Source organism: Marmota flaviventris, chromosome 3, assembly GCF_047511675.1.
Source record: "Marmota flaviventris isolate mMarFla1 chromosome 3, mMarFla1.hap1, whole genome shotgun sequence".
In the NCBI taxonomy this organism is placed as follows: Eukaryota; Metazoa; Chordata; class Mammalia; order Rodentia; family Sciuridae; genus Marmota; species Marmota flaviventris.
Window position 1 is genome coordinate 5,779,677 of NC_092500.1, and position 23,848 is coordinate 5,803,524.

The window sequence follows — 23,848 nt, forward strand, 5'->3', positions numbered from 1 at the left end:
AATGAAACTCAGAAAGTATGCTGGACGGAAGGAGCAGGCAGAGACAGATATGCCACCCTGCTGATTCCACGCATAGGAAGGTCTAAGAATGAGAAAATTCATCCAGAGTCAAAGAAGGCGGATGGGTTCTGCCCGGGTGGGCTGGGGGAGGGGGAGATTGGGTGCAAAGGGCAAGGGCAAGTGAGAATTTGGGGAGTACAGAAGTGTTCTCTGCCTCAACTGCAGTGGAAATTGCACAGGTGCGTTGCTGGTGAAGCTCATGGAATGCTGCAGCCACGGTGGAAAACAGCACAAAACAGCGTCGCCACACACTCAGCGATTCTGCTTCCAGACATACACCCAAAAGAACTGAGAGCAGAGACTCAAACCAATATCTGCATCCAGTGTCCGTAGCAGCATCATTCATCGTGACCCACAGGCAGGAGCCACCAGATCACCAATGGCTGAATAAACAGGATGAGGTGCAGCCATACAGTGAAGTATTATTCAGCCTTTAAAAAGAATAAAATTCTGTTAAGCTACAACAGGGAGCACCCTTCAGATTTGCCAAGTGAGATCAGTCAGACACAAAGGACCAATTGCATAATTCCACTTATTTAAATTCCAAAGGCATAGAGGAGGGGAGCACAACAGTGACCCCCAGGGGCTGCGGAATGTGGAGATGGAATGGGGACCTGGGTCATTTTTTCTTTATTTCTTTTTTTTTTTTGGCCCAGGGACACTTTACCACTGAGCTACCGCCAGCCCTCTTATTTTTATATGTTGAGACAGGGTCTCACTAAGTTGCCTTGTGATCCTCCTGCCTCAGCCTCCCCAGGTGCTGGGATTACAGGTGTGTGCCACCACTTCTGGATGGAAGTCAGTGTTTAATGGGGACAGAGTTTCAGTTTAGGAAGATAAAAAGCTCTGGGAGTAGATCATAGTGAGGTTGGACTTAACACCACTGAAATGTACAGTTAAATGGTAAATTCTATGTTGTGTGTGTTTTATCACAAAAAAAAAATTAAAGAAAACCCATTGAACTGTGGACTTAGGATGGTGCCTTTATTTTTATGTAAAGTATGCTTCTATGATTTAAATAAAATAAACATAGAAGCCAGAAATATATTCTGTATATGTAAGATAATCTTAATTTTATTTTTAAACATGTAAATGCTCATAGGAGAAAAACTGTGGTGAAGTACAGCAGAACCTTAATGTTTTCCTCTTGGTCTTTGCCATATTGAGCAAATATGACTTTTTAGGTATTCCTCACAAAATAGCATCAGCAGGCCTGACCGGAAGTTGCACTTCCCTAATGCTCTTCACAATGCAGGCGTCCCGGTGAGAGGACTGAGTACAGGCTCTGCTGCAGCTCAGGGAAGGAAGATTCTAGAAGTCTGAAGATCAAGTCGGCTCAGTCAGGCTCCTCCACCCCAGCCCCATCACCATCCCATCAGCCATGGTGGCTCCTTTTGAGATTCAGGTCCTGGCACAAATTTCAGTTCCTGGGAAACTTTGGATAACCACCCCCCACCTCCGCCCCCAAACACACACACACACACACTCACATGTGCACACTGCATCTCCACACCCTGCTTCAGTTCTCTGCAAAGTCCTCATCACCACCTTCCGCATCTGTTGTTTGGAACCATCCCATGATTGTCACGTTTGTATAAAGAAAAGATGGAGCAGAAATCATGGGGGTATCTGTCGGGGGCCGGGGGGGGGTCAGTAAGAGCATTTTAAAAAGACCTCGCTGACCGTGACAGCTGTGCCCTTCCGAGGGGTCAAGCTTGTGGACTCTGGAACTGCAGTGCTGGCGTTTGATTCCTTGTGCTGCTGTGGACCTCTCTGTGTCACACTGCACACCTGTCAGTGGGGACACTGGCCCCCCTCGTCAGTAGTTATGGGAGTGCATAAGTTAGGTGCAAAGGGTTAGGAAAAGCCACGGCCTGTGTGTGACAAGGCAAGCACGCCACCCAGACCGGAACGACGAGTGGGCAGGACCATTTTGTTTACAAGTGACAGAAACCAGAACTGTCTTAAGAGCACAAGGTGACTCAGGCAGGGCCTTAGACTGTCCTTCCCCCTCCTTTCCTCTTCCCTCTTCCCCCTCCCCCTCACTGTGCCCTCTGCCTCTCTCTGACTGGTGGCTCTGTCCCCTCAGGCCACCTGTGCCCACAGCAGCGGAACCTTAGTGACAGGCAGGTGGACACCCACCCTTGCTGCTCGCTGCCACCCAGGGAAGAACACATGCTCCACCAGCTCCACTGAGGGAATCCCGGGCGAGGGTCTGACTGGCTTGTCTGGGTCACCAATTACACAGCTGTACCAATTACAGAGCTGGGGAGATGGTCACCTGTCCACTCCTGAGGCCTGAGGTCACGAGGTGACCAGGATGTCTAAGTAGCCCATGTCCTGCACACCCTGGCCTAGTGGGGAGGTAAAGCCACTACGGGGTAATTCTAGGTTTCAAACTGCCCCAGTGTCCATGGGGCAATGGTGAGACAGAGCATGGCTGGGGCCAGTGAGGACAGGGCACCTGCGTTGGGCCTGATTCATGGCTTTCCGGGAACAGGGTGCGGGGAGATTGCAAGGGGGGGAACAGTGAGCTGTGGCTCAGAGGTGGGAGAAGAAGGGTGGCGCTTTCCAGGCAGAGGGTGGAGGATGCGGAGGCCCATGGGCCCTGCCTCAGAGGATCTCGAGTGGATCCACCCTGGTCCAGGTGGGTTTGAGCCTCTGTGGACTCGAGCTGGTGTCCCACTGACAAAGCCGGAGGCCCGAGGAGAGAGCAGACATGACCCGGGAGGCTTCGGCAGGCGTGGAGAGTGCGGTCAGCAGAGGCAACACATTCCGTCTTGGGCACCAGGGGCTGAGGGCCCACTCGGTGGAGTTGACGGGGCCCACGGGGGCACCAGGTCAAGGTGTCCAGGGGCAGCGGAAGCTGAGGGAAGCCTCCATGTCCCCTTCTGTCAAATGAGAAGCACAGGTTGGGCTGCTGCAGGATTCATTTGCAGATATTCCTGTCCACGTGGCCCTGAGCCAATTCCACAAGTGCACAGGACCAGGGGACCCGCGCCTGGTGGACTAGAGGTCACTCAGGAGCCACTGTCCTCCAGCTCTGTTCGCAGCTTCTTGGTGTCACCCCATCTCATGGCCTCCTGGGTTTGGCACGTTGGGGGGCAGTCCAGCATTTCCAGTGTTCGGAATGTCAGACCTCAAAACTGGGTATGGCCTGGAGCCCCTGGGCGCCCCGTTACGATTCAGCAACTACCTAGAGACCACTTTTCTCGATATGGAAAAAAGAAAAAAGAGTAAAACCCTGGCAGAGAGGCGAGCCCAACAGCTCCACACCTCTCAGCCCTTGGAGTTCTCAAGTGTGTTTTATTAACAGGTCTGGGTGCGAATCCCACCTCTGCCATTTGCTAGCTCTGTGATCCTGGGCAGGTGACCCGAGTCCCTGTTTTCCTCCGTGTCAAGAGGGGATGGAGGTGGTTTGTACCTCACAAGAGTAAATGACACAGGGCACAGGACATCCCAGCACAACACGAGGCACGCAGGGACACTTAACACCTGTGAAACACCCCAGGAAGAGGCCAGGGTGACAGCTCAGGAGACAGTGTCGCAATTCAGGGGGGTCATTTTGGAGTGTGGATCATGAGCTCATGGGAGCTGAGACCCCCATTTGACAGTCCAAGCCAAGGAAAGGGACTGTGTGTGTGGCCTAGGGTCACCTAGGGGTTGGAAAAATACGAACACCATCAAAGGTCTAAAGAAGTGTGCAGCCCAGCCGCCAAGGGGTGTGACGCAATTTCATTTTTCATTGAAAAAAAAGAGGATGAAAGTCTAAATTCTTCAAGACTGAGGCTTAACATCCACGTGATGAAGTTCTGCACTCACAAGGAACTTCATGTTCTCAAAGAACTTTCATGACTTACTGCTCAAGAGGATTTTTCCAGGGGAATTTTTTTTTTTTTTAACTAAGGCATTCTTAACCAGCTGGGTATTACTATCATCTATCGTCACAGCAATCGTCTATTCAGGATGATCCCAGAGGACACACGGATGACACATGTGCCAGGCATGGTTCTGAGGCTCCGGGCTCAGTATCTCATTTAATCCTCCCTACAAGACAGTAGCAGCAGTCTGATGAGGAAACTGAGGTTCAGAGAGGTCCCACGCCATTCAGCCTGTGATTAATCTTTCAGATAACTCTCCAGGTTGGTTGTGCAGAGGAGGCAACTGAGCCCCACAGGGGTGGTAAGTGATTGAACAGATTGAATATGCACTCACCTTTTGAATGCAACTTCTATGGCTTCCCCACTGCTGGGACTGGGGTCAGTCGCTGGGGTCAGGGTTGCAGAGGGCATCCCCGGAAGGAAGGAAGAGGTGACAAGCTGATCTCTTCCCTCCTCTCCTCCTCAGACCTGTGCAAGGCGTCACCAGGGGGAGCCAAAGGGCCCCAGGTCGTCGGCTCTGGGCACCCACTGCCTGAAGTCCCGCTGCCTGGCTCAGCTTCCCACAGGGCGCAGAGAGCAGAAGTGGCCAGGAGATACTGGGCACCTGGACTCCCGTTACAAGGGCTTGTCAAATAGCCCCAGAATCTTTCAGCGGAGCAGTAAGAATTCCCGCTAACTGACGTCCCCCTCGTTTTCTTCCTTCCATTCATTCCCACGGGATGGTTTCTTAAATGCCTGCTGTGGGGAGTGGCCCCTACAGATCAGCCGAGAGCCCTGCCCCTGGAGCACCCCAAGTCTGGGAAGAGACAGAGGTGAACCCAGGGTGAGGGGGCTCTAATGAGGGAGTCCAGGGGTCTCCAGGAGCCCCGAGGAGAACCCACATCCAGCTGGGGGGCAGGGACTGGGAAGCAGGCAGCCGGGGCTGAGCCTTGTGAAGAGGGAACAAAAGAGACTCCTGGCAGAGGGGGCCTTCAGGCTGGTGTGAAGGGCAGGACCTCTGCGGGGCTCTCTTTGTCCGAGATTTACCAAGGCCAAGACTGTGGAGGAGGGGCAGGAGCCTTGTTTGCAAAGAGCTCTTGGTTGCAGAGAGCCCCTGTTCTTTTGGAAGGTGATGGCGGCCACGGGTGTTTCCCCTGAAGTCAGGGAGGCTCGCCCTCTGGCCTCCACTCTCCTGGCTCAGCCTCTCAGGCTCTCTGATCCAGGGGCAGGAGCTCCCCAGCTGGGGTCCTGGCATTCCCGTTCTCACCCCACCCCCCACCTCACCCCGGTACAGACACTTCAGCCCTCCATCAGGGTACTGTCACCTGCTGCACAGTGTGCTACAGCTTTGGTGCTTCCGGAACATTCGCTTACTCACTTTCTTGCTTGGTCTTCACCTTCTCTCCATCTACCCTTCCTCGTCCATCAGGAACCCCCCACACACACTGCTTAGTGCCCAGCTCCAGGCCTCTCTGACTGCCTCCTGGGGTAGAAGTGACCTCCTCTCTCTGTGTCCCGTAAGCCACTTCCTAGAGAGCATGCCTGAGGGACTTAGAGGTGTGTCTTCACACCCCTCAGCCCCAGTCTCCTAACTCTGCCACATGGACCACATCTCCTTCTAGAAGGAACCACTTATTCTCCATCCACACACCTCAGAGGAGGCTAGCTCACTAGCACACCTGACCTGAGCAATTACTTGGGGGCAGGCTGGGGATGAGAACTTCGTATGGGTGAGAGGCCCCCCTGGGCTGTGGGGTCACAGTCAAAAAGGCCATCACCTGTCACCACCTCTGCCTTGATTTGGGGAGACAGAGCCTGGGAGGTTTCCTTGCTGCTATCAAGCTTGGGGGACCTGGCCCAGGGTGAGAACCCCTGATGAACAGGCACATAAAAGAGCATTATTTCTAGTAAGTCAGGGGTCCCTGAAAGGCCCCTCAAAACACATTCATTGTCCCATGCACAAGATAATAGGTGGTTCTGGGGGAGAAAGCCAAAGCCATACAAAATAAAACCCTGGAGCAGGGTCTCCACAATTAAAGCACCAGTCAGGAGTGACCACGCCAAAGGAAAGTGTGAAGTGATGGGGTGGAACTGGGGCTTAGTGGAGACCAGAAGCAGTGCTTCCTGCCTCTCTGATCCTTTCTGGTCCCCTCACCTGGGATATGACGAGCCTCAGGCACAGGGCCAGTGCCGGAAGCTGGTGCTAAGCCAGGTGGGAGCAAGAGCTGGCAGGACACAGATTTAGATTTCCAGGCTGAGGAGATGCCTAGAGGGTGTGTGTGTGAGTGTGTGCGAGAGGGTGTGTGTGTGAGTGTGTGCGGGAGGGTGTGCGCAGGGGCAGGGAGGAGAGCTGGTGTGGGGGGCAACATGGGGTGAAACTGGTGCAGGCCCAGTGGACAAAAAGAGAAGTCTTGTCTTTGAGTCGAGCCGGGAGAGCAGGAGAAGAAAAAAGGAGCTCTTATTGGTGGTTGTCAAGGAGATGGGCCTTGGGGTTTGCTGAACTTTCTTCCCTTTTAGAGTCCTGCCTGGAGCTGAGAGGGGCCATTTATTTCCAACAGCGCCTCGCGGGCGGTCCGCGCCAGGCTCCAAGGCCGAGGGCGTCAGGTGGAGACCCCAGGGCAGACCCAAGCAGCTATGATGCCCCTCCCGCCTTGGCTACCGCCCCGCCGGGCTTGTCACTGGGAGGCCCAGGCCTGGCATTGGCCGATAGCAAGCCTCGCTGGCCAGGACAGCCCTGCACGGTGGCGGTGCCTTGCGGGCTAAATGCAAGCAGCCTGTCAGCCACCGTGTTGTCGCGGGGGTCCTGCGGCTGTCCCATGACAAGCACACTTAAGAATCATTGCCCTTTGGAGAGTGGTAGAAAGTTCATTTGCTTTGAAGGTAAATTTTGAAACCATCTCCGCGAGTTTTTCCAAGTCCAGCTTGTTCGATGCTGCCTGGGCAGCGCTTGGCACCCAGTAGGTGCTCAGTAAAGGTCGCCAGAATGGCCCCGCGGACAAGGCATTGCTTTCACCGCTAAAGAACGCCGCGGGGCCCTTCGCGACCTGTTCGAAAGACCCCCACTCGCTCCGGCGTGCGAGAGCTGGGAGAGGAGGGTGCTGCCCCCAGAGGGGCGGCCACCCTGGACGACGGGGACTAGGGGTAGGGGCCCAAGAGCCTGCAGCCTCCGAACGAGGCTGGGCAGAGACCCCGCACCCACAACCCGCAAGCAGGCTCCAGGCCCCCACCCCCCACCTGCCGCCCGCCCCGAGGGGAGGGGCGGCTCCGGACGCCCCCGCCCGCCACGCCCCCGAGGGCCGGCGCCCCACGCCCATTGGCCGTCCTCGCGAGACGCCCCGCCCCCTGGGGCCGCGGGCCAATGAGCGCACGGCTGTCAGCTCGTCAGCCGCCGGCTCGGTGGCTCGGGAGCCCGAGCGGTGGCCGAACAGCGAGCAGCTAGGAGCGCTCGCGGAGCGGCCGGTCGGTGGGTCCCGCGCCCGGCACGCCCGCACGCCCGGCCCGGCCCGGCCCGCAGCGATCATGGGCGCGGCGGAGGTGCGCTGGCACTTGTGCGTGCTGCTCGCCCTGGGCACGCGCGGGCCGCTGGCGGGGGGCAGCGGGCTCCCAGGTAAGCGCCGGGCCGGGGGACGGCGGGCGCCGGGGCGGGGGGGGGGCGGAGGCGCGGTCCCAGCGGGCCCCCACCCGCGCCGTCGGAGGCCGCGGCCCGCTCCGCCCCGCGCCCTCTGTGCCTCTCTGCAAAGTAACTTCTGAGGCCGACCCGGGGCGCCCCCTCCCCGCAGCCGGGCTGGTCCGGGGCTCCTGGAGCCCAGAGGGGGCCGCAGCAGGGGCGGGGTGGGCTGAGGCCCGGGGAGGGGAAGCGTGGGGCGGGAGGAAGAAAGAAAGCGCGGTGGCTGGCCGAGGGGCACCCTGCGTGCGGACCGAAGTGGGGCGGGGACCCCGGAGCTGAGAAGGGGCTCCCCAGGGAAGAGGGGAGCGGGCCGAAGGGAGGCCGGCGAGGAGACGGGAGGAGGTGAATGAGGGGAAAAGAATGGACAGAAAGAGGGAGGGGATAGAGGGACAGACGGACAGTAAAGGGGGTTTAGAGGGAACAGACAAAAGGACACAGGGCGAAGCCCAGAGAAAGACACAGAAGGGTCGAAGAGGGAGCCTAACGTCCCAGGGGAAAGGAGGGAAGCCAAGGGAGGGAGAAGGAGGCAAAGGGACATAGACAGATCAAAGGAGCTGACTGTGGCATGGACTACCCGACGGAAAAGGAGGAGAGGTGGAGACAGATGGACACCAGAGAAAGCGACAGGAGGACGGGAAGGGAGGCACACTGGGAAGGACAGGGAAAGAGCAAGGATGGAGATGCCTGGCAAGACAGACATATGGACAGTGGGGAAGGAGAGAAGAGAGGAATGAGAATGCACCCAGAGCAGACCACAGGCACGGGAAGGTGAATGGGACCCAGAGGGAGACTGACATGGACCTCAGTGATGAGGACATCTGTAAAGAGAGGCAGGAGACACAGGAGGGAGTGGCCATGGTCAGGGCGGTCAGGCAGGCAGCGGAGGCGAAGTGGGGTGCCAAGTGGACTTCATAGGGACTCTGCCTCCCTCCCTGTCTTCTGGTCCTCTCTGGTTGCCTGAAAGGGGCTCTCAGGCAAGGCTGGAGTCACATTCTCTCCTTGGGTCTTCAGAGGGGCTCTCTCCCTGGGGAAGGGTCTTGCCTGCCCTGCTTCCTGTGCCTCCTGTGCATGGAACTGGGTTCCATGAGAAATGTCTTTGGTGTGGGGTCTCTTCCTGGGAGTGACACCCTGCATGAGGGTGCCAGACATTTACATTCCACAGCTGGAGGGAGCTTTTCCCACGGACCCATCTTCCAGAAGCTGGGCTTTGTTGCCCATACCCCTACATGTATGTGGGGGTCTCTCTCCGGTTTTGGAGTCCAATGCCCCTGTGGGACCATTCCCTTGTACCCATCTTTCCCTTCTGGTGTCTCTCTGTCTTCCTCTGTGTCCTGTCTCTGGCCCTCTTCTCCCCTCCATGGAAGCCCAGTGACTGAAATCCCAGCAGTTGGTCCCCAGCATAAGAGAACCGTAATCAAAGTGAGCAGCCTGTGCTGGAGGGCAAGTTGCCCTGCACAGGGTTCTGCCACCCAGGTCAGGCAGAGTACGTAGCTTTGTGCGCAGAAAGCCCTGACCTGGGCTCTCCTGCTCTCTCCTCATCTCCCACCTAAGGTCATGTTTGTTATGTGGTGTGTTGGCAGACAGCCCCACCCACCCCTTGCCAACATGCATCTGTTCTCATCCTGATGAGGATGCATGCCCAGGTGGGAGATGGGGGTTAGAGGTGGGCACCAGGCCCAAGAGCCCCGGGCAGTTTCCTGTCCCTCATTCCCATACACTCACCCTTGGGAAGCAGGAAGAGCCATACCCATGGCCTGATGCCCCTGTTTGACTGCTCCCAGAAGTGGCCCTGGACATTGGCCCTGGCCTGTGATTGCCTACCAGCTCCCTTCCCTACTTCCCTGGGGCAGCTGTGAAGGGTGGGTTGCCACCTCAGCAGATCCTGCCACCCTCAGAAGCAATGCCTCTGTGTGTGTGTGTGTGTGTGTGTGTGCACGCGTGTGTGTGTGTGTGTGTGTGTGTGCGCGCGCGCGCGCGCGTGCATGCGCATGAGGTCATTCTGTTGTGTTTTGGTTTGATGCCTCTCTTGTCCCAGGGGTGTGCTGGAACCTTGGGGGCTGGGGTTGAAGAAAAGGAGTCCTGCAGGGGGAGGGGGAATAGCTCAGGGACCCCCTACCTGCAGATTTAGAATCCAAATGCCAGCCAGGGAAGTAATTCAAAGTGGGCATTTTGGGGGACCAGAAAATCTAGGGTGAGTCCAGAGGCATGAAGAGGCAGGGATATTCTACCCTTTCTCTGGCTTTCCTGGGTCCTTCTGTTGTCTGCCTTCCATCTGTATTTTCTCATAGCCAGCTGGGTGAACAAGCCAGGTGAGCTTGTTCTATGTCAGAGTCTAGTCTCTCCCCTAAGGAGCAAGTAACCTATAGCACCATGCTGGGTGCTCTGGCCCCTCCCTCATCTAAACCCAAGAAATTGCCTGTGCCCCGGGATCCTCTCCCTGTGTGTGTGAGAAAGTGTGTTCAAGTGCATACACGGGAGCTGTTTTGCATCATGTTCCTGACGAGGTGTGTGTGTGCCTTGAGGGCTGAGGTGGGGAGTGCCAGGAGTTCTCTGAACCCAGGCTGAACTTGAATCTGAAATCGGGTTGCAAGAACCAGTTTCCCACCTAGGTTTTTGAGGAAGGGAAGAGGGTATGGGGATCAGAAGCATCCACAAGCCTGGGTTAGCCTAGTTAAACGTCAGTTCTGCCCCAGTCTGGACTCCAGTCTGGGAGTGTGGAAGCCAGATAAGTAGCCCATAGGCTACAGCTGGTGGGATTCGGTGTCACATCCCCTGCAGGAGTTCTTGGGATGGTCTCTGCTCTCTGCTCTCCCACGTTGGTTTCCCCATCTGGGGGATTTGAACTCCTCCAAGGGCCCTTCTGGCTCTAAATTCTAGAATAAGGAGAGTGGAAGAGGATTGGAGTCATGTTTGTGGGGAGAGCAAGACACACAAAGATCCTCAAGTTGTCCCTAATCCTCAATTTCCCCATCTTTTTATCATGAAAATCAGTGATCCCTAATATGTTGGTAGCCGTATGCCGGGCCCAGAGCAGCTTCCCAGGATGTTACCAGATTGTCATGTGGCAACTGTGATTGTCAGTTACCTCAGTGATCAGAAGAAGGGCTGGGGCAGGAGCTCCCGCCACCACCAGGGGCTGCTGCTTACCCAACCACACTTACCTGTTGCTCCTCCACCCACAGGGACAGTGGACATAGACGAGTGCTCAGAGGGAACAGATGACTGCCACATCGACGCCATCTGCCAGAACACACCCAAGTCCTACAAATGCCTCTGCAAGCCAGGCTACAAGGGGGAAGGCAGGCAGTGTGAAGGTGAGTCTGCCCAGCCCTCCCAGCCAGACCCTGTGCCTGCCAGGGACAAAGTCGGTGGCAGATGTCCACCCCCCATAATGCCAGCCAGGACTGAGCCCACAGCCCTGCTGCCATGGGCACGGACACCCAGCCTCCTCTCAGCCTTCTCCTCCCTGGAATGCAGGCTGCTTCCTGGGGGGAGGGGGGTTGGGGGTGGAAGTTGGAGACACAGGGTGCCTGATTCTCACCCGGTTTTAGACTTTTGTTTTTTTTTTGAAAGAAATCAAGGGGAAGCATCTTATATTGATTTAATATCTGTCCCTAACTAGATGTGGGGTGAGAAGAGCCTAGGGTCCCCACTCCTCCTAACTCCAAACCAAAACCACCTGCATGGCCTGGAGCTCCCTCAAGGGACCGCAGAGCCCTCCACAGCTGTGAACTGGCTCAGGTCTCCTGGCTCAGGCTGCCGGGCTTGGGCAGAGACTATGGATTGTGCCATTTGTCTGTCTGTCCAGCCTCTCCTCCCTGCCTGGGGGTGCTGGTTTGAATATCTGGCACTAGAAACTGGCTCCCCTTGAGCCAGCAGCCTGAGCTGGGCACGGTGACGCACGCCTGGAATCCCAGCAGCTGGGGAGGCTAAGGCAGGAGGATGGCAAGTTCAAAACCAGCACTGGCAACTTGGCAAGGCCCGAGAAACCTGGCAAGACCCTGTCTCAAAAATAAAAAGTAAATAAATGGGCTGGGGTTGTGGCTCAGAGGTACAGCGCTTGCCTAGCACCACATAAAAAAATAAAATAAATAAAGGTATTGTGTCTACCTATAACTGAAATAAATAAATAAATAAACTTTTTAAAAAATAAATAAGTGAATAAAAAGGGCTGGGGATGAGGCTCAGTGATTAAGCGCCTCAGGGTTCAATCCCTAGGACCAAAAAAAAAAAAAAAAAAAAAGGCCCAGCCTTGGTGGTGTCGGGAACCAGGGCTCTCTGGGGCAGATGGAACCTTTACCATCACCATGAGGGTCTGTGGGGCCACCCTGACCATGGGTCTAGGGCAGAGCTTGGCCTGGCGTGCAGGTGCTGGAAGCAGCTCTTGCCACACCTGATGTGAAGTCACTGACCCAAATCCTCCCTGTCTGCTGCCGTCGTACAGATGAGGAAAGAGGCATCTTTGACAATGTCCCCAAGTTTCATAGTGACATGGCAAGGACTGAAATCCAGGCCTTCTAATTCCCACTCAGCCAGTCTCTAGTGTCTCATTTTCTTCTCCCCGAACCCTGCCAGCTTGGCCTTTCAAAGTGTGAGGTTTGTGTCAGGAACACGCTAGTGAAAATGACGGGTGCTACTCTTTCTGTGCCAGACTCTGCAGAGGCCAAAGTTTTAAAGGATGTGGCAATGCCACCTTCAGATGCTGAGGTTGTTTATCCATCTCATTTATTGAGCATCTGCTCAAGGCCGAGTGTTGGGCAGATGAGGTCTTCCTGGATCAAGCCTGGTTTGGGCAAATCCCTGGCTTACTCGGGGCCCAGAAGCTGAAGAGGGGAAGCTGGTGCCTTCCCACCGAACTGTGGACAATGCCAGGCTGACAGCAGGGAAAGCAGGTCACGAGCAAGAAGTGAGAGGGATGGGCTGCCCAGCTGCTGGCAGGGCCTGGAGGTTAGCTCAGTGGTTCCAATGTGTAGCTTGGTGTGACCACTTTCTGACTCTCTGCTGGGCACCCCAGACCCAGTGCCCTGCAAAAGGAAGGCCATGGTTGGCACCCCCAACACCCATGGTCTCTTCCCACCTTACGCCACTGACCGGGCCTCTTCCTCTCCCAGCCTAGACCCTAAGCTGCCGTCCCTCCCTGCTCTGAGGCCCACATTTCTTCCTCTCGCCTATTCCCCTGAAGCCTTTCGGAATCCAGTTGAGCTCCCCCCCCACCCCCGGCCTGAGCTAGGGGTCCGACTCCAGCTCCGGCTCTTGTTGACCTTGTGGGCCTCGTTCCTCCTGGGGAGGAGGGAGGAGGTCGGGTTGCCCCTCTGATGTGAGGAGGAGGCTGTGCCTTGCTGCTTGAGCTACAATGCCTCTCCAGGGCTCCAGCCTCTGCCCTTCACTTCCCGAAACCTCAAAGCCCCAACACTCACGCGCTGGGATCGTCCGTGTTTCCGAGTCCCTGTTTCTCTCCTCCTGCCAAAGCTCCTGTCCTCTTTTTGTGTCCAGGATAAATCTAAAGGTGGATCATTCTTTAATTTACCTCCTCCAGGAAACCTTCCCTGATAACCTCCTCTCTGTCTGTTACACACGTGTGTGTTCCTGTGTGCGTGCACACACACACACACACACACTCTCTCTCTCTCTCTCTCTCTCTCACACCATGCAGTAAGTACCCATTAGCTTCCCGGAGGCCCCTAGGCGTCCCGTCATTGCTGTTCTGACTCTGGGTTATAATGGTGCGTCTTGCTCCCCAGTGAACCAAGCATGGGCTTGGTGTTGGGGATGTCACACGGAAGCTGTCAGACTCAGCTCACGGTGAGCTCCTCAGCTACAGAGAGCCTGGCATGTCTGTCCTGTGCCTCCAGCTCCTGGGGCAGAGCCTGGCACAGCATGGGCATGCTGGATGTGTTGGTCTGAGTTGGCTCTCGATGGCCCAGGCTGGAGCTCTTCCTGGACCAGTCACCTGTGAGAGCAAGTGTTGGCTGAGAAGCATGGAGCACAGGGTGTCTGGGGGTCTCCTTCCTGCCATGTCGACTTGACCCGGTGTCATGCACAAGAGCTGGGAGAGGCCTGGCCTCTGCATGGAGAGATGGCTGCAACCACCTCTGAAGTGGACATTTAGGGGGTGGCTTGTCCTCCCCAAGCCTGTTTCTCCTTTAGTTTTGGGGGGCCTAAAATACTCCCTGCCACAGCTGGTCCTGGAGACTGAGATGCAGTACGGTATACTGGGACCCGCCTGCCTCGCAACCTGGCTCCCCATGGGCATCAGTATACAGTATGTGCTCAATATGCAGATGAAGATGTCACTACCACCACCACCATCCTCTGTTCCCACTACTTCTCAAAGAGGTCACAGGCTCTACTGCAATTAGGAACAAGGAAGACCTTTGAAATCCTGCATGCAACAGAGGTGATGGTCATGGTCCTGTCTGTTCCTGCCCTGCAGGAGCTTGTCGGCTCGTGGTGTTGCACGGACTGAAGTTATTTATCCGTGGACATTCTTGTTAGCAGGTTTAGGATAATACCAGGGGTGCACCCGTGCCTGTTGATCGGCCTCATCAATGGTACATAGAATGACTGTTAGGAACAAAGAACAGGATGCCATTTGGTCACTTGCTCCCTAAACCCTCATGAGTGAACCCCCACATGCTAGTGTGGGTTCCAGAGTCCTGAGTGGACCCTATCCTACTTACATGAGGTATTCTCATTCCTGGGGACCACCCAGAGTTCTCAGTTGGTACTGACACATCCTGCTGGAACCTTCCCCAAGGACCACCAGAACCCTCTCTTTCTTCCCCTGGAGGACTGTGCAGAGACTTCCAGGGCCTTGGAGACCACCTAGATGCTCATCTCCTTGCTTTACAGATGGGAAAATGGAGGCCAGTGAGGGTGGAGGTCTAATGGGGTTGGGACAAGAGCCCAGGTGTGGTGGGCCATTTCTCCACGCTGTGTCTATATGTGATTATGACCATGTGTCCCTTTTTGCTCCAAGAAGAGGAATGCACAGTCCTTATTCAGCTAAAAGAGAGAAGGTAAAGCATGGACTCAGAGCCAGACTGCATAGGTTCAAATCTGGGCTGGGTAGCCTGGGCAACTTACTTAAGCTCCATTTTTTATTTATAAAATGGACATGCTACTAGTTCCTGCTTCCTGAGGGTTAAATGAGCTAATGTATTAACAATACTTTAACATCACCTGGCACATAGGACATCCCATATAAGTACGAGCTGCTGTTACTGTGATCATGATATTGATGGTGGTGGTGATGATAAGGGTGATGTTTGCTGTTGATAGTGATGATTGTGGTGATATTGTTAATGATGATGGTGATGTTGATGGTGAAGGTGGTGGTGAAAGTGGTGGTGATGGTGGTGGTGGTGGTGATGGGGATGGTGATGGGGTTGGAGGAGGTAATGGTGGAGGTGGTGATGATAGTGTTGATGAAGATAGTGATGGTGATGTTGAAGGTGAAGGTGGTGATGGTGAAGGTGATGGTGATGGTGAAGGTGGTGGTTATGGTGACCATGATGTTGACAGTGATGTTGATGAGGGTGTCTTTGATATTGGTCATCCTTATAGTTTATGTTGATGAGTGTAAGTCAATGATCATAAATGTTGTGATCAAAATCTAAATAGAGATAAAGGTTTTGTCTTTTTCCACCAATCTCCAGGACCTAAAATGGCTGGGAAAAGAGGCTTGTTGGTTCCTTGACTGTTCATATAAATCCATGCATACATCCAATTCCCCATAGCGATGTGTGGACCTGCAGCATCTGCAGATGACCATCTACCTAGAAGATGCAAGTTAAAACACACAGACAGGCTTTCCTACGTGCGCCTGAACCTACTTCAGGAGTAACAAACATGCTTCCACCTTCCTTTACTGCAGACATCAGTAATTGATCCACGCCCTCCACGTGGTCATTTCCCATTTTCCCTCCCTGGGCTGCTGCATCTGCAGGCCCTGAGCTGGAGGGGGGCCTGCAGAGGTCGGAGTCTTGGGGGGATGAGCCCCCATTCTACACATCCCATAGGCTTTGCTGTTTATTGTGATGAACCCAGAGGATGGATTCTCAGTGAAGCGTGCCCTGGGAATGTGGCTTCCACGATCTCCCTGGTTCTTCATGGGAGACAGAGCCAGGTGGTGGGGAAGCCCTGCATGGGGCTGTGTGAGCCTCTTCTGTCCTTGACAGTGTTACCGTGGGACTTCTGCTGGTTGTGAAACACTTGTCAGAAAACTCAGTACCAGAGGCAACCCACGCACATTCTGGGAAGAGCTGCACCTTTAAGACCATCTTGCTGTGTGGCTTGTGGCCTCCACATGCAGAGCCACCGTGAAGCTGTGTTCTGGGCTTGCTGTAGCCAGAAAGAGTTACTTACCTTGGCCAGCTAGGTAAGGCTCTGAGAGAGGCAGGGGTCATGTGAGTGTTTGCTTGGCAATTTGCATCTTTACAGAATCTGAAGTTAAAAGAAACTTCATAGGGCATCAAAGTGCCCCCCTGTGTTCCACAAGTGACCACTGCTCGTGTTGCCCTCTCGGGACCTGTAAATACCTGTTTTAATCCAGCCATGCTACAGTCATGTTTTCCTGGAATGTGGGTCCCTTGAGGAAGGGCTTTGACCTATTCTTCTCCCCTCCCTGGAACCCAGCAGGTGTGGAGGGCATTTGTTAGAGGAAAGGGCAGGCAGATGTGTCCCCAAGGACACCTCCTCCAGGAAGCCTTCCCTGGTTCTCCAGACAGGTGAGCAATCCTCCAGGGGAGCTTCTGTCCTCCGAGCCCCTGCCATCCTGGTTGTGATGACCAATGTGGCTTCCCTGGAGCGGAGCCCAGGCTGGTGTTAGCACCCAGTGCTGGAGGTACCAGGAAAGGCCTCCCAGAGGCCTCACAAACTCTGAAGACTGTTGAGGGCCATAGCCAAGTCGGGATGATGCATGGCATTTTTGCCAGAAGTAGTGGTTGAGAGGTGACGCCAGGGAGCCATTAAGATGATGACTTTTGAGTTCTCGCGGAGTTCCCATTGAGTTCGCCGGTTGAGCTCTAGCGGGGATTCCTGGAGAGTTCGCGTTGGTTGGTGAAGTTCCGGTGGAGGGAGTTCCAGTTGGTGTGTGGTGTGTCCCCGAGAAGGCCGCGCGGGTGGCATTCGCGGGAGTTCGGAAATAAAGTTTGTTCCTGCTTGAGTGGCTCGTGATTTGTGCCCAGCCAGACTGCGGCAGAAGACTTTACAGATAAGGAAACTGAGGCCCAACAGGGGAGAGGACTAGGCTAAGGATGGCTGGTGTGTCCAGACAGGTGGCAGAGTTCACTTGGGGACACTGGCCAGTCTCCAGTCAGGTGGGCCAGCTAAGGCAGCAGGGCCTAGATTCTAGTCCCACTCAGCCTTGGGTTCCTAGCGGCAGGCAGGGTCCCCAGGTCTGAAAGCAGTGAGGTGGGGGGTCCTAACGAGGGAGTGACAAGAGGACACTACAGAAACGCTTTCCTTTTCACATGTCCCCTCCCTTGCTACTGCCACCTTGTTTGACACCAGTTGTGAATGTGAGCGTTTGGAATCTCAGTGCTGGTTGCAGCAGGGCAGGGGTGCCCTGGCTCAGCCTCAGGCTCAACACGGCCACTTAGACTCTGGTTTGCTAGTCCTTCCCTTCCCCAGCTTGCGCAGTGTTCTTCTTTCTTAGTTGCTCAAACTCTCCTCAGGGCCTTTGCACATTCTGTCTATCTGTCCCCTTCCTTTTGTTAAGCCTGTGCAACCCCAGCTCACTGGACGCCTTGGGTAGGGGCACTTTAGAAGCTTCCAGGGCCAGCCTTGTGCTGGCCTTCTGGTCTGAATTAGCCAGGCCTGTTTGTGCTCATTCTGCCGGAGGGGCAGGCTGGGGTGAGGAGGGGGCACTTCATCCCCTTAAATGCTTCAACTCATTTAACCTTAATTGCCTTGTTTTCATAGACATTTGCTGAGGAAAAGGACCAAATTATAGCTTGAATTGGGTCTTACTAATCTTAATTAAAAGCTCTCGTTTATAATCAGGACCAGGCCTCAAATGAGGAGCAAACCGCCCTCAAATGGCTTGTTTAAATCACTAAGCCCTTTTTGCTAATCACTGTTTAGTCTGAACCAACAGCACACATCACCCCCTCTATGTGTACTTAATTTTTTAGACCACTTATTCAAGTGGTTTATTCCATTTTCAAGTTCCAACGCAGGCCTTTCCCAAAATGCTGTAATTAAAACTCTTGGGGGAGATACGTTTTTGTTTTGGCCACAGCATTTTAAATGTATTACTATTTTCCTCTTTTTGTGTGTGAAAAGGAAAAAATGACAACCTTATGGCCATCAGAGATCACAAAATTAGCATGTATGTAATGAATGTAAATAGTCACTTCCTGAATTTTATATCCCTGGGGCCTGCTTGTCAATCACAGCAGTTAGGTAGATTACAGAGCATGTTATTAAAGCGTTTTGACAAAACTCCTAATAACATACCCAGTGATCCATTTAGTTTAACATCAGAAAAAAAAAAAAAAAACTTCAAACCAATTGGCCTTCCTAGGGAATAATGTCTGTGACCTTATTAAATCATTTTCATCATTATTGCTGCACACTTTATTGAAACTCCAGACAAAATTCCGCTTTGGGGGCAGCCAGGAAAGGCCTGGGGAAGCAGGCTTTGGGCAGGGATGGGGGGGATTCTCCTTCAAGTCTTAAAGCATGCAATCGCACAAGCTCACGTGAGCTCTGCCTGAGATGAAAACTCAAGTCCTGCAGACCAGCAGGCAGGAAGAAGTTGGATGTGACTTAAAGTTCCAAGTTGCTGTCAGCTAGCAATTAGGCAGTGCTGCTTGCAACTGGTTCCAGCTCCACAGCAGAGGTTAGGCCACTTGGAACGTCCTCACAGCCCATGTCCATTATTAGAAGAATAAATTGGAAATTAAGCTCATGCATATTGGCATTTAAGTGTTGGAGGCAAGTACACCTCTCTGCCTTGGTTTGCCCATCTGTAAAATGTATGCCCTGGACTGGATTCAGGGAAACATCAAGAATGTTTGCTGAGCTTCTACTCTGGGCCAAGCTTGGTGCTGGAGCTGAGGCCTGTTTCCTGCCCTTGACCTCACTGGTTAGGGGGAAAGACAAAGTGACAGCAGGGTTTGGAAAGCGATGGAAACAGAGAAGACTCAGTGGGGGCAAAGGAGAGAGGAAGGGAGGAACTTGGGGAGGGCTCCTTAGAGGAGGTGCCAGGTGAGGAAAGAGAGCAGAAGCAGGTCTCTGTCGTTCCCTCCAGCTCCATTTGTAGCAAGAAGGATTCAGAAGCCTCGATGACTCAGTGAGTCCCCAGAGTGATCATTATCTTGAGCCTGGTGTCCAGCAGCACCTGCCTTACAGAATGTGCATTTGGCCTGAGTAGAGGCTTGAGGAGGGTGAGGGGCCTCTGCCTCTGCCTCCCACCCCTTAGTATCTCCCAGCTCCCCAGGCAGCAGCCCCTCTCTGCCCCCTTCCGCAGGGCCCTCTCACCTCCTCTTGGCCGCTTCTTATTACAGTGGCTGTATTTGTTTTTCCATCAGAGGAATGCTAACCAGAAAAAAACCATTATTTCTAAAAAAAATAAACTGTGGGCTTATTGGCCTTTGAATGCTACTGAAATGGATGTTGGCCTTCTCCAAAGGCTTTGAGACAAAGAGGACCTGGGGCCTTGTGTGAGCAGGCAAGGTCAGGGGGTCTCGGAGGGTGCTCTGAAGGGGTCCTCCAGATGGGCCAAGGCTGCCGCCTCTGAGAGGAGGAAGGGTATGATGTCAACTGCCACGTGGGACTCTGGCCTGAGTTAACAGCTGCTGGGGTTGATCTTGCCCAGCCCTCCAGGATCCCCAGGATGCACCCCTCTCTCCAGAACTCCCAGGCCTCTGTCTGTTCTGCCCTTGTGCCAAAGGGTAGAGAGCTGAGAGTGGCCATGGAGACCTGGCTTCCCGTCCTGAGTGGCCTGAGGCAGGCCTTAGCATGTTGACTGCCAAGTTCAGAGGAGAGCAGGCAATCCCGGCCCCTCGAGCACTCATTGTGAGAAGCTCCTAACTCGGGTGCTTTTCACCTTGGTGGGTCCTAATATTGGCTCAGTCTTTGGGGGTGGCAGGAGGAGTGTGCACATGCACATGCGCTTCAGCTGAGGTTAGCCACCTGACCCTCCCCACGGCCAGTCTGTGGGTAGCCAGAGCCCTCCTGAGGCTGTGTTAGTCTGGGTCATTCCTTCCCTCCAACTGAGCTGGTAGTTCCTTGTGGCCAGGGTCCAGGCTGAGGGCAAGGGACCTGGGGAAAGCATTGGCACAGAAGAAAGCAGGCAAGTTACTTGACCCCTGATAAGGATCATGGAGCCCATCCCTGATGGGAAGGTGGAAACTGGAAGCAGCCTGCTTGCATCTGAAGTTTGGCTTCACCTCTCACTTGCTGGAAAATGCTGGGCAAGGGTCTGAAGCTCAGTTTCTTTCTTTCTTTTCTTTTTTTTTTTTTTTAGTTGTAGATGGACATAATACCTTTATTATTTTTATGTGGTGCTGAGGATTGAACCCAGTGCTTTACACGTGCTAGACAGGTGCTCTACACTGAGCTACAGCCCCAGCCCTCGGTTTCTTTTTCTAGGAGATGAGGAGAGTTGAGACCTTTCTACTTGGGTCACGGTAAGAGTGAAGCCAGTCACCATTAAGATGGTCCTAGTGTGAAATTGCCACTACTTTTATTTTTATTACTGTTGGAAAGAAAGGGAAAGAAATCAAACTGCACCAGGCCAGTTAGGCCTGCAGTCTGAAGGCGGAGAGAGGGAGGAAGCCTGAGCCCGAGTCCTGAGTTCAAGCTGTTGTAGGCCCTGACTTGCTGATGAGCTTAGTCCCCAGTTCCTCTCTCCTGGGCCTCAGTTACCCCTTTTTAAAGCCCAGGACAGTGAATCAGAGGATCTCTAGGACCCAGGTCACCAATTCCAAGTAGTGACTGGATTTCCTTGCAACTGCATATTCCTAATTCACGGCTGCTAATTTCAGAGCACCCCTGACGGCCTGCGGTTCAGGTCTGGGGCATCTTCCCTGCCTTTCCCAAAGGGGATGGGAGAATGCCAGGCCTGTTCTTGGTAGGAGGGAGCAGCATGGGGCCTCAGTTTGAGATTGGCAGAGCCCTGGTATTCCTTTCACTCCATCTCAGACAACCAGCAAGTCAGTTTCCCTGGACCAGACTGTGTCCACACCCATTATGTCCATGTCTTGATGCCAGGACTCAGGAACAGCCCCCAATGCAGGGTTAGGATGTTGTTGAGAGAGAAAGGAAGTAATTAGTAGGTTCTTATCCTGTTGATTTTATGGGGAACCCTCCCTGGTCTTTGGGAACCATGCACCCCACCATGAACCTGGGCCGAGCAGGTAACATTGAGGTCAGTTCAAAGTAAGCATCCTGTGGTCTCTCCGCATTCAGGCAGATCCCTGATGACCTAGCCAGCCCAGGGGATAAGAGCAATGACAGCATTAATTTGTTTTTAAAAAAAATTTAAGCAACTTCATTGAGATATAATCCACATACCATACAGTTCACCCATTTAAAGTCTACAAGTCAGGACCTTTTAGCAAATTCAGAGTGCTTGTCACCACAGTTAGTTTTACAGTCTTCTTATCACTAGCCAAAGGAAGCCCATACTCTTTAACTATCACCCCGAGCCTCTCCTCCAGGCCTCTAGCCCCTGTGGCCCGAGGAAACCACTAATAGGCTTTTGGTCTCCATATATCAGCTTTTTCTGGTGCCTTCATGTTAATGGAATCATAAAACACTTGGTCCTTTGGACTGAGGCAGCATTACCTTTGAGTTCAGGCAGCCTAATCAATTCCTTGTTCCTCGTGTATTGGCTGTGTGGTCTTGGGATGGGCAGGCAACATCTCTGAGTCTCAGTTTTCTCTGCTGCAAAGTGAAGCTGTGAGCACCCAGCTCCGAGGATGGTTGTACACACAGGGCCTACATCTTGCCTCACGTTATAGGACTCAGTCACCAGAGGCTCCAGTCATCTGCTGTTCATTCACTCAATGCCCAGTACACTTTTGCTGAATACCTTCTGCCATTTTTGTTTTGAGGCTTAAGCTGAACAGGACATGATTCTTGAACCCATGGGCTTGCAACATCAAAGGACACAAACACAAGCAAATGAGAGTATGATGATGTCTGTTGGTGGAAGTGTGATGCCCAGAGTGGGCAGAGGGGTCATGTCTACCAGAAGATGGGCAAGAGCTTCAGAGAGGCAGTGACACTGGAGCTCAGGGCCCTGGTGGGTAGGTGATGGGACAGGGGTAGGGGCTCCAGGCAGAAGGAACAGCTTGAGCAGAAGTGTGGTGGCCCAAAGCCACGTGGCAGACTGGAAGCTGCCAAGTGGCTAGACCCCATGGTTATCTTGGTTCATGAAGTGGGGTGAGGGGAACCTTCCTGCTTTCTGGCTTGAGCCATGCTCATTGTGTGCAGTTAGGAATGGGAAAGTCTATAGATGTGTGTTGGTTTTGCATGACCTTTGACTTTTGCTGTAATTAACTGCTGAGTCCACTTCTGGCATTGTCTCAGCAGAAGGGAAACCTGATCGATGGATGCCAGGGGCCCTCAGAAAGCAGGTCTCCTTACTCAGTCATTACAGACCCAGAGCTTAATCTTGCACCACTGGAGAGTGGGACTTAATCCTTCCTGCTAGGCCACTGAGAAGCCCCCTTCCTAGAGTGTAATTAGCCAACAAACCGGATTAAGATTTATCCATCAGTGAAGACTCAACTTCCTAAGCCGCGCATCCCGTCCAGACGGCGTATGATCTGAGGAGTGCGTGGTCTCCCCAAAGAAGACAAAGGGAGGCCGTGCTGGTGCCAGGCGAGAGGGGGCCTTTGTTAGAACATTCGGGCTTACTGCCTTGGAGGAGTGTCTAAGAAAAAGGCCAACTTGAGGGGAAACGAGAAAATATTTTCAGTAAGGATCTCTGAGAATGGAGGATGTGGTGCTTTAAAAGTCCACATTTTGAGGTTTCCAGTCCTGATTTTCAAGACCCGAAAATAGTATTGAAATAAAAAGGGGAGGTATTCTGAGTCACTGCAGAACAATCTTTTAGAATCTGGACAACAGGGAATAAATATATATTTTATAAGGCAGTGAGAATCAATTTTGAATTAAATGGGAAAAAAAGTCCTATTTGGGTTCCACTCCAGTGATGCTGGCAAGTCACCCAGCTGTGGGATTGTGTGTGCGCATGTTGCCATTTTAATATAGGAAAAGTGGAACTGTATGACCTTTTTAAAAATCCCATAATAAGTGGTTCCCTGTGCTGGTTTTCTCTGCTCTGTCGGGTGTTGGGAGCTGCCTTCTATTGGGAATAGAGTGTTCACTAAAAAAAAAAAAAGCTGGGGAAGGAGCAGGGGTGGCTGAAAGAAGTTGGTGGGCTTCTCATCTCAGGGTGGACTTCTGAAAGCTGGTCAGACCTTTTGTCCTGCCCACCTTCTCTGTGCGTATCAAGTCCCCACCCAGACCACCTTCAACTGTCACTACCCCTCAAGGGTAGGTGCAGACATTGAAAATAAAAATAACAATACACATGATATCCTTCCCTATCATTTATCTTAATGATTTTTTGGAGCATAGAATACTTTTTAAAAGCCTTCATCATATGCACCTTGAGGAAGTGGTTCCAACAGCAGAAAGAGAGCATGCATTGGAAAGCAGCCACTGTCTGGGGGCCTAGTGACAAGGTCTCCTCTGGGTGTCTGTGTCCAGTCATTACATTAAGGCCCACTCTTGATCACATCTGCAAAGACCCTATTTCCAAATCAGGTCACATTCTCAGGTGCTACAGGTTGGCTTCAACATATCTCTGGGCAACACAATGCAATTCGCAGCAGTCCTTTAAGAATGAGCATCCTTGGCCGGGCCCAGTGACACACGACTGTAATCCCAGCAGCTTGAGAGTCTGAGGCAGGAGGATCACTAGTTCAAAGCCAGCCTCAGCAAAAGCAAGTTGCTAAACAACTCAGTGAGACCGTGACTCTAAATAAAATACAAAACAGGGCTGGGGGTGTGGCTCAGTGGTTGAGTGCCCCTGAGTTCAATCTCCAGTACCACCCCCCTGCCAAAAAAAACCCATAAGAATGAGCATCCAGATCTCTGCCCTGTCCCTGACTTCCTTTACCTTCTGTGTGCCTCTTCTTTTTCTGATCCTAATGGTTCTTCAACAGATGTCTGAGCCTGATGAGTGTCTTGAAGGCCTGTGGGGCTTCTTCCATCAGGTGGTAGCTCCTGGATGTGG

General features: G+C 53.3%; 1 protein-coding gene across 2 annotated transcripts in view; it reads left to right on the top strand.

Moving 5' to 3' along the window:
- Window positions 1–7,439: 7,439 nt before the first annotated feature.
- Scube1 (signal peptide, CUB domain and EGF like domain containing 1) overlaps window positions 7,440–23,848 on the top strand; it is a 125,928-nt gene continuing 109,519 nt past the window's right edge. For both annotated transcript variants that reach the window (XM_027954629.2, XM_027954630.2), the window contains exons 1-2: window positions 7,440–7,527; window positions 10,770–10,901. In XM_027954629.2, the coding sequence (XP_027810430.1) occupies window positions 7,440–7,527; window positions 10,770–10,901 (220 nt within the window). The remainder of the gene's footprint in view (window positions 7,528–10,769; window positions 10,902–23,848) is intronic.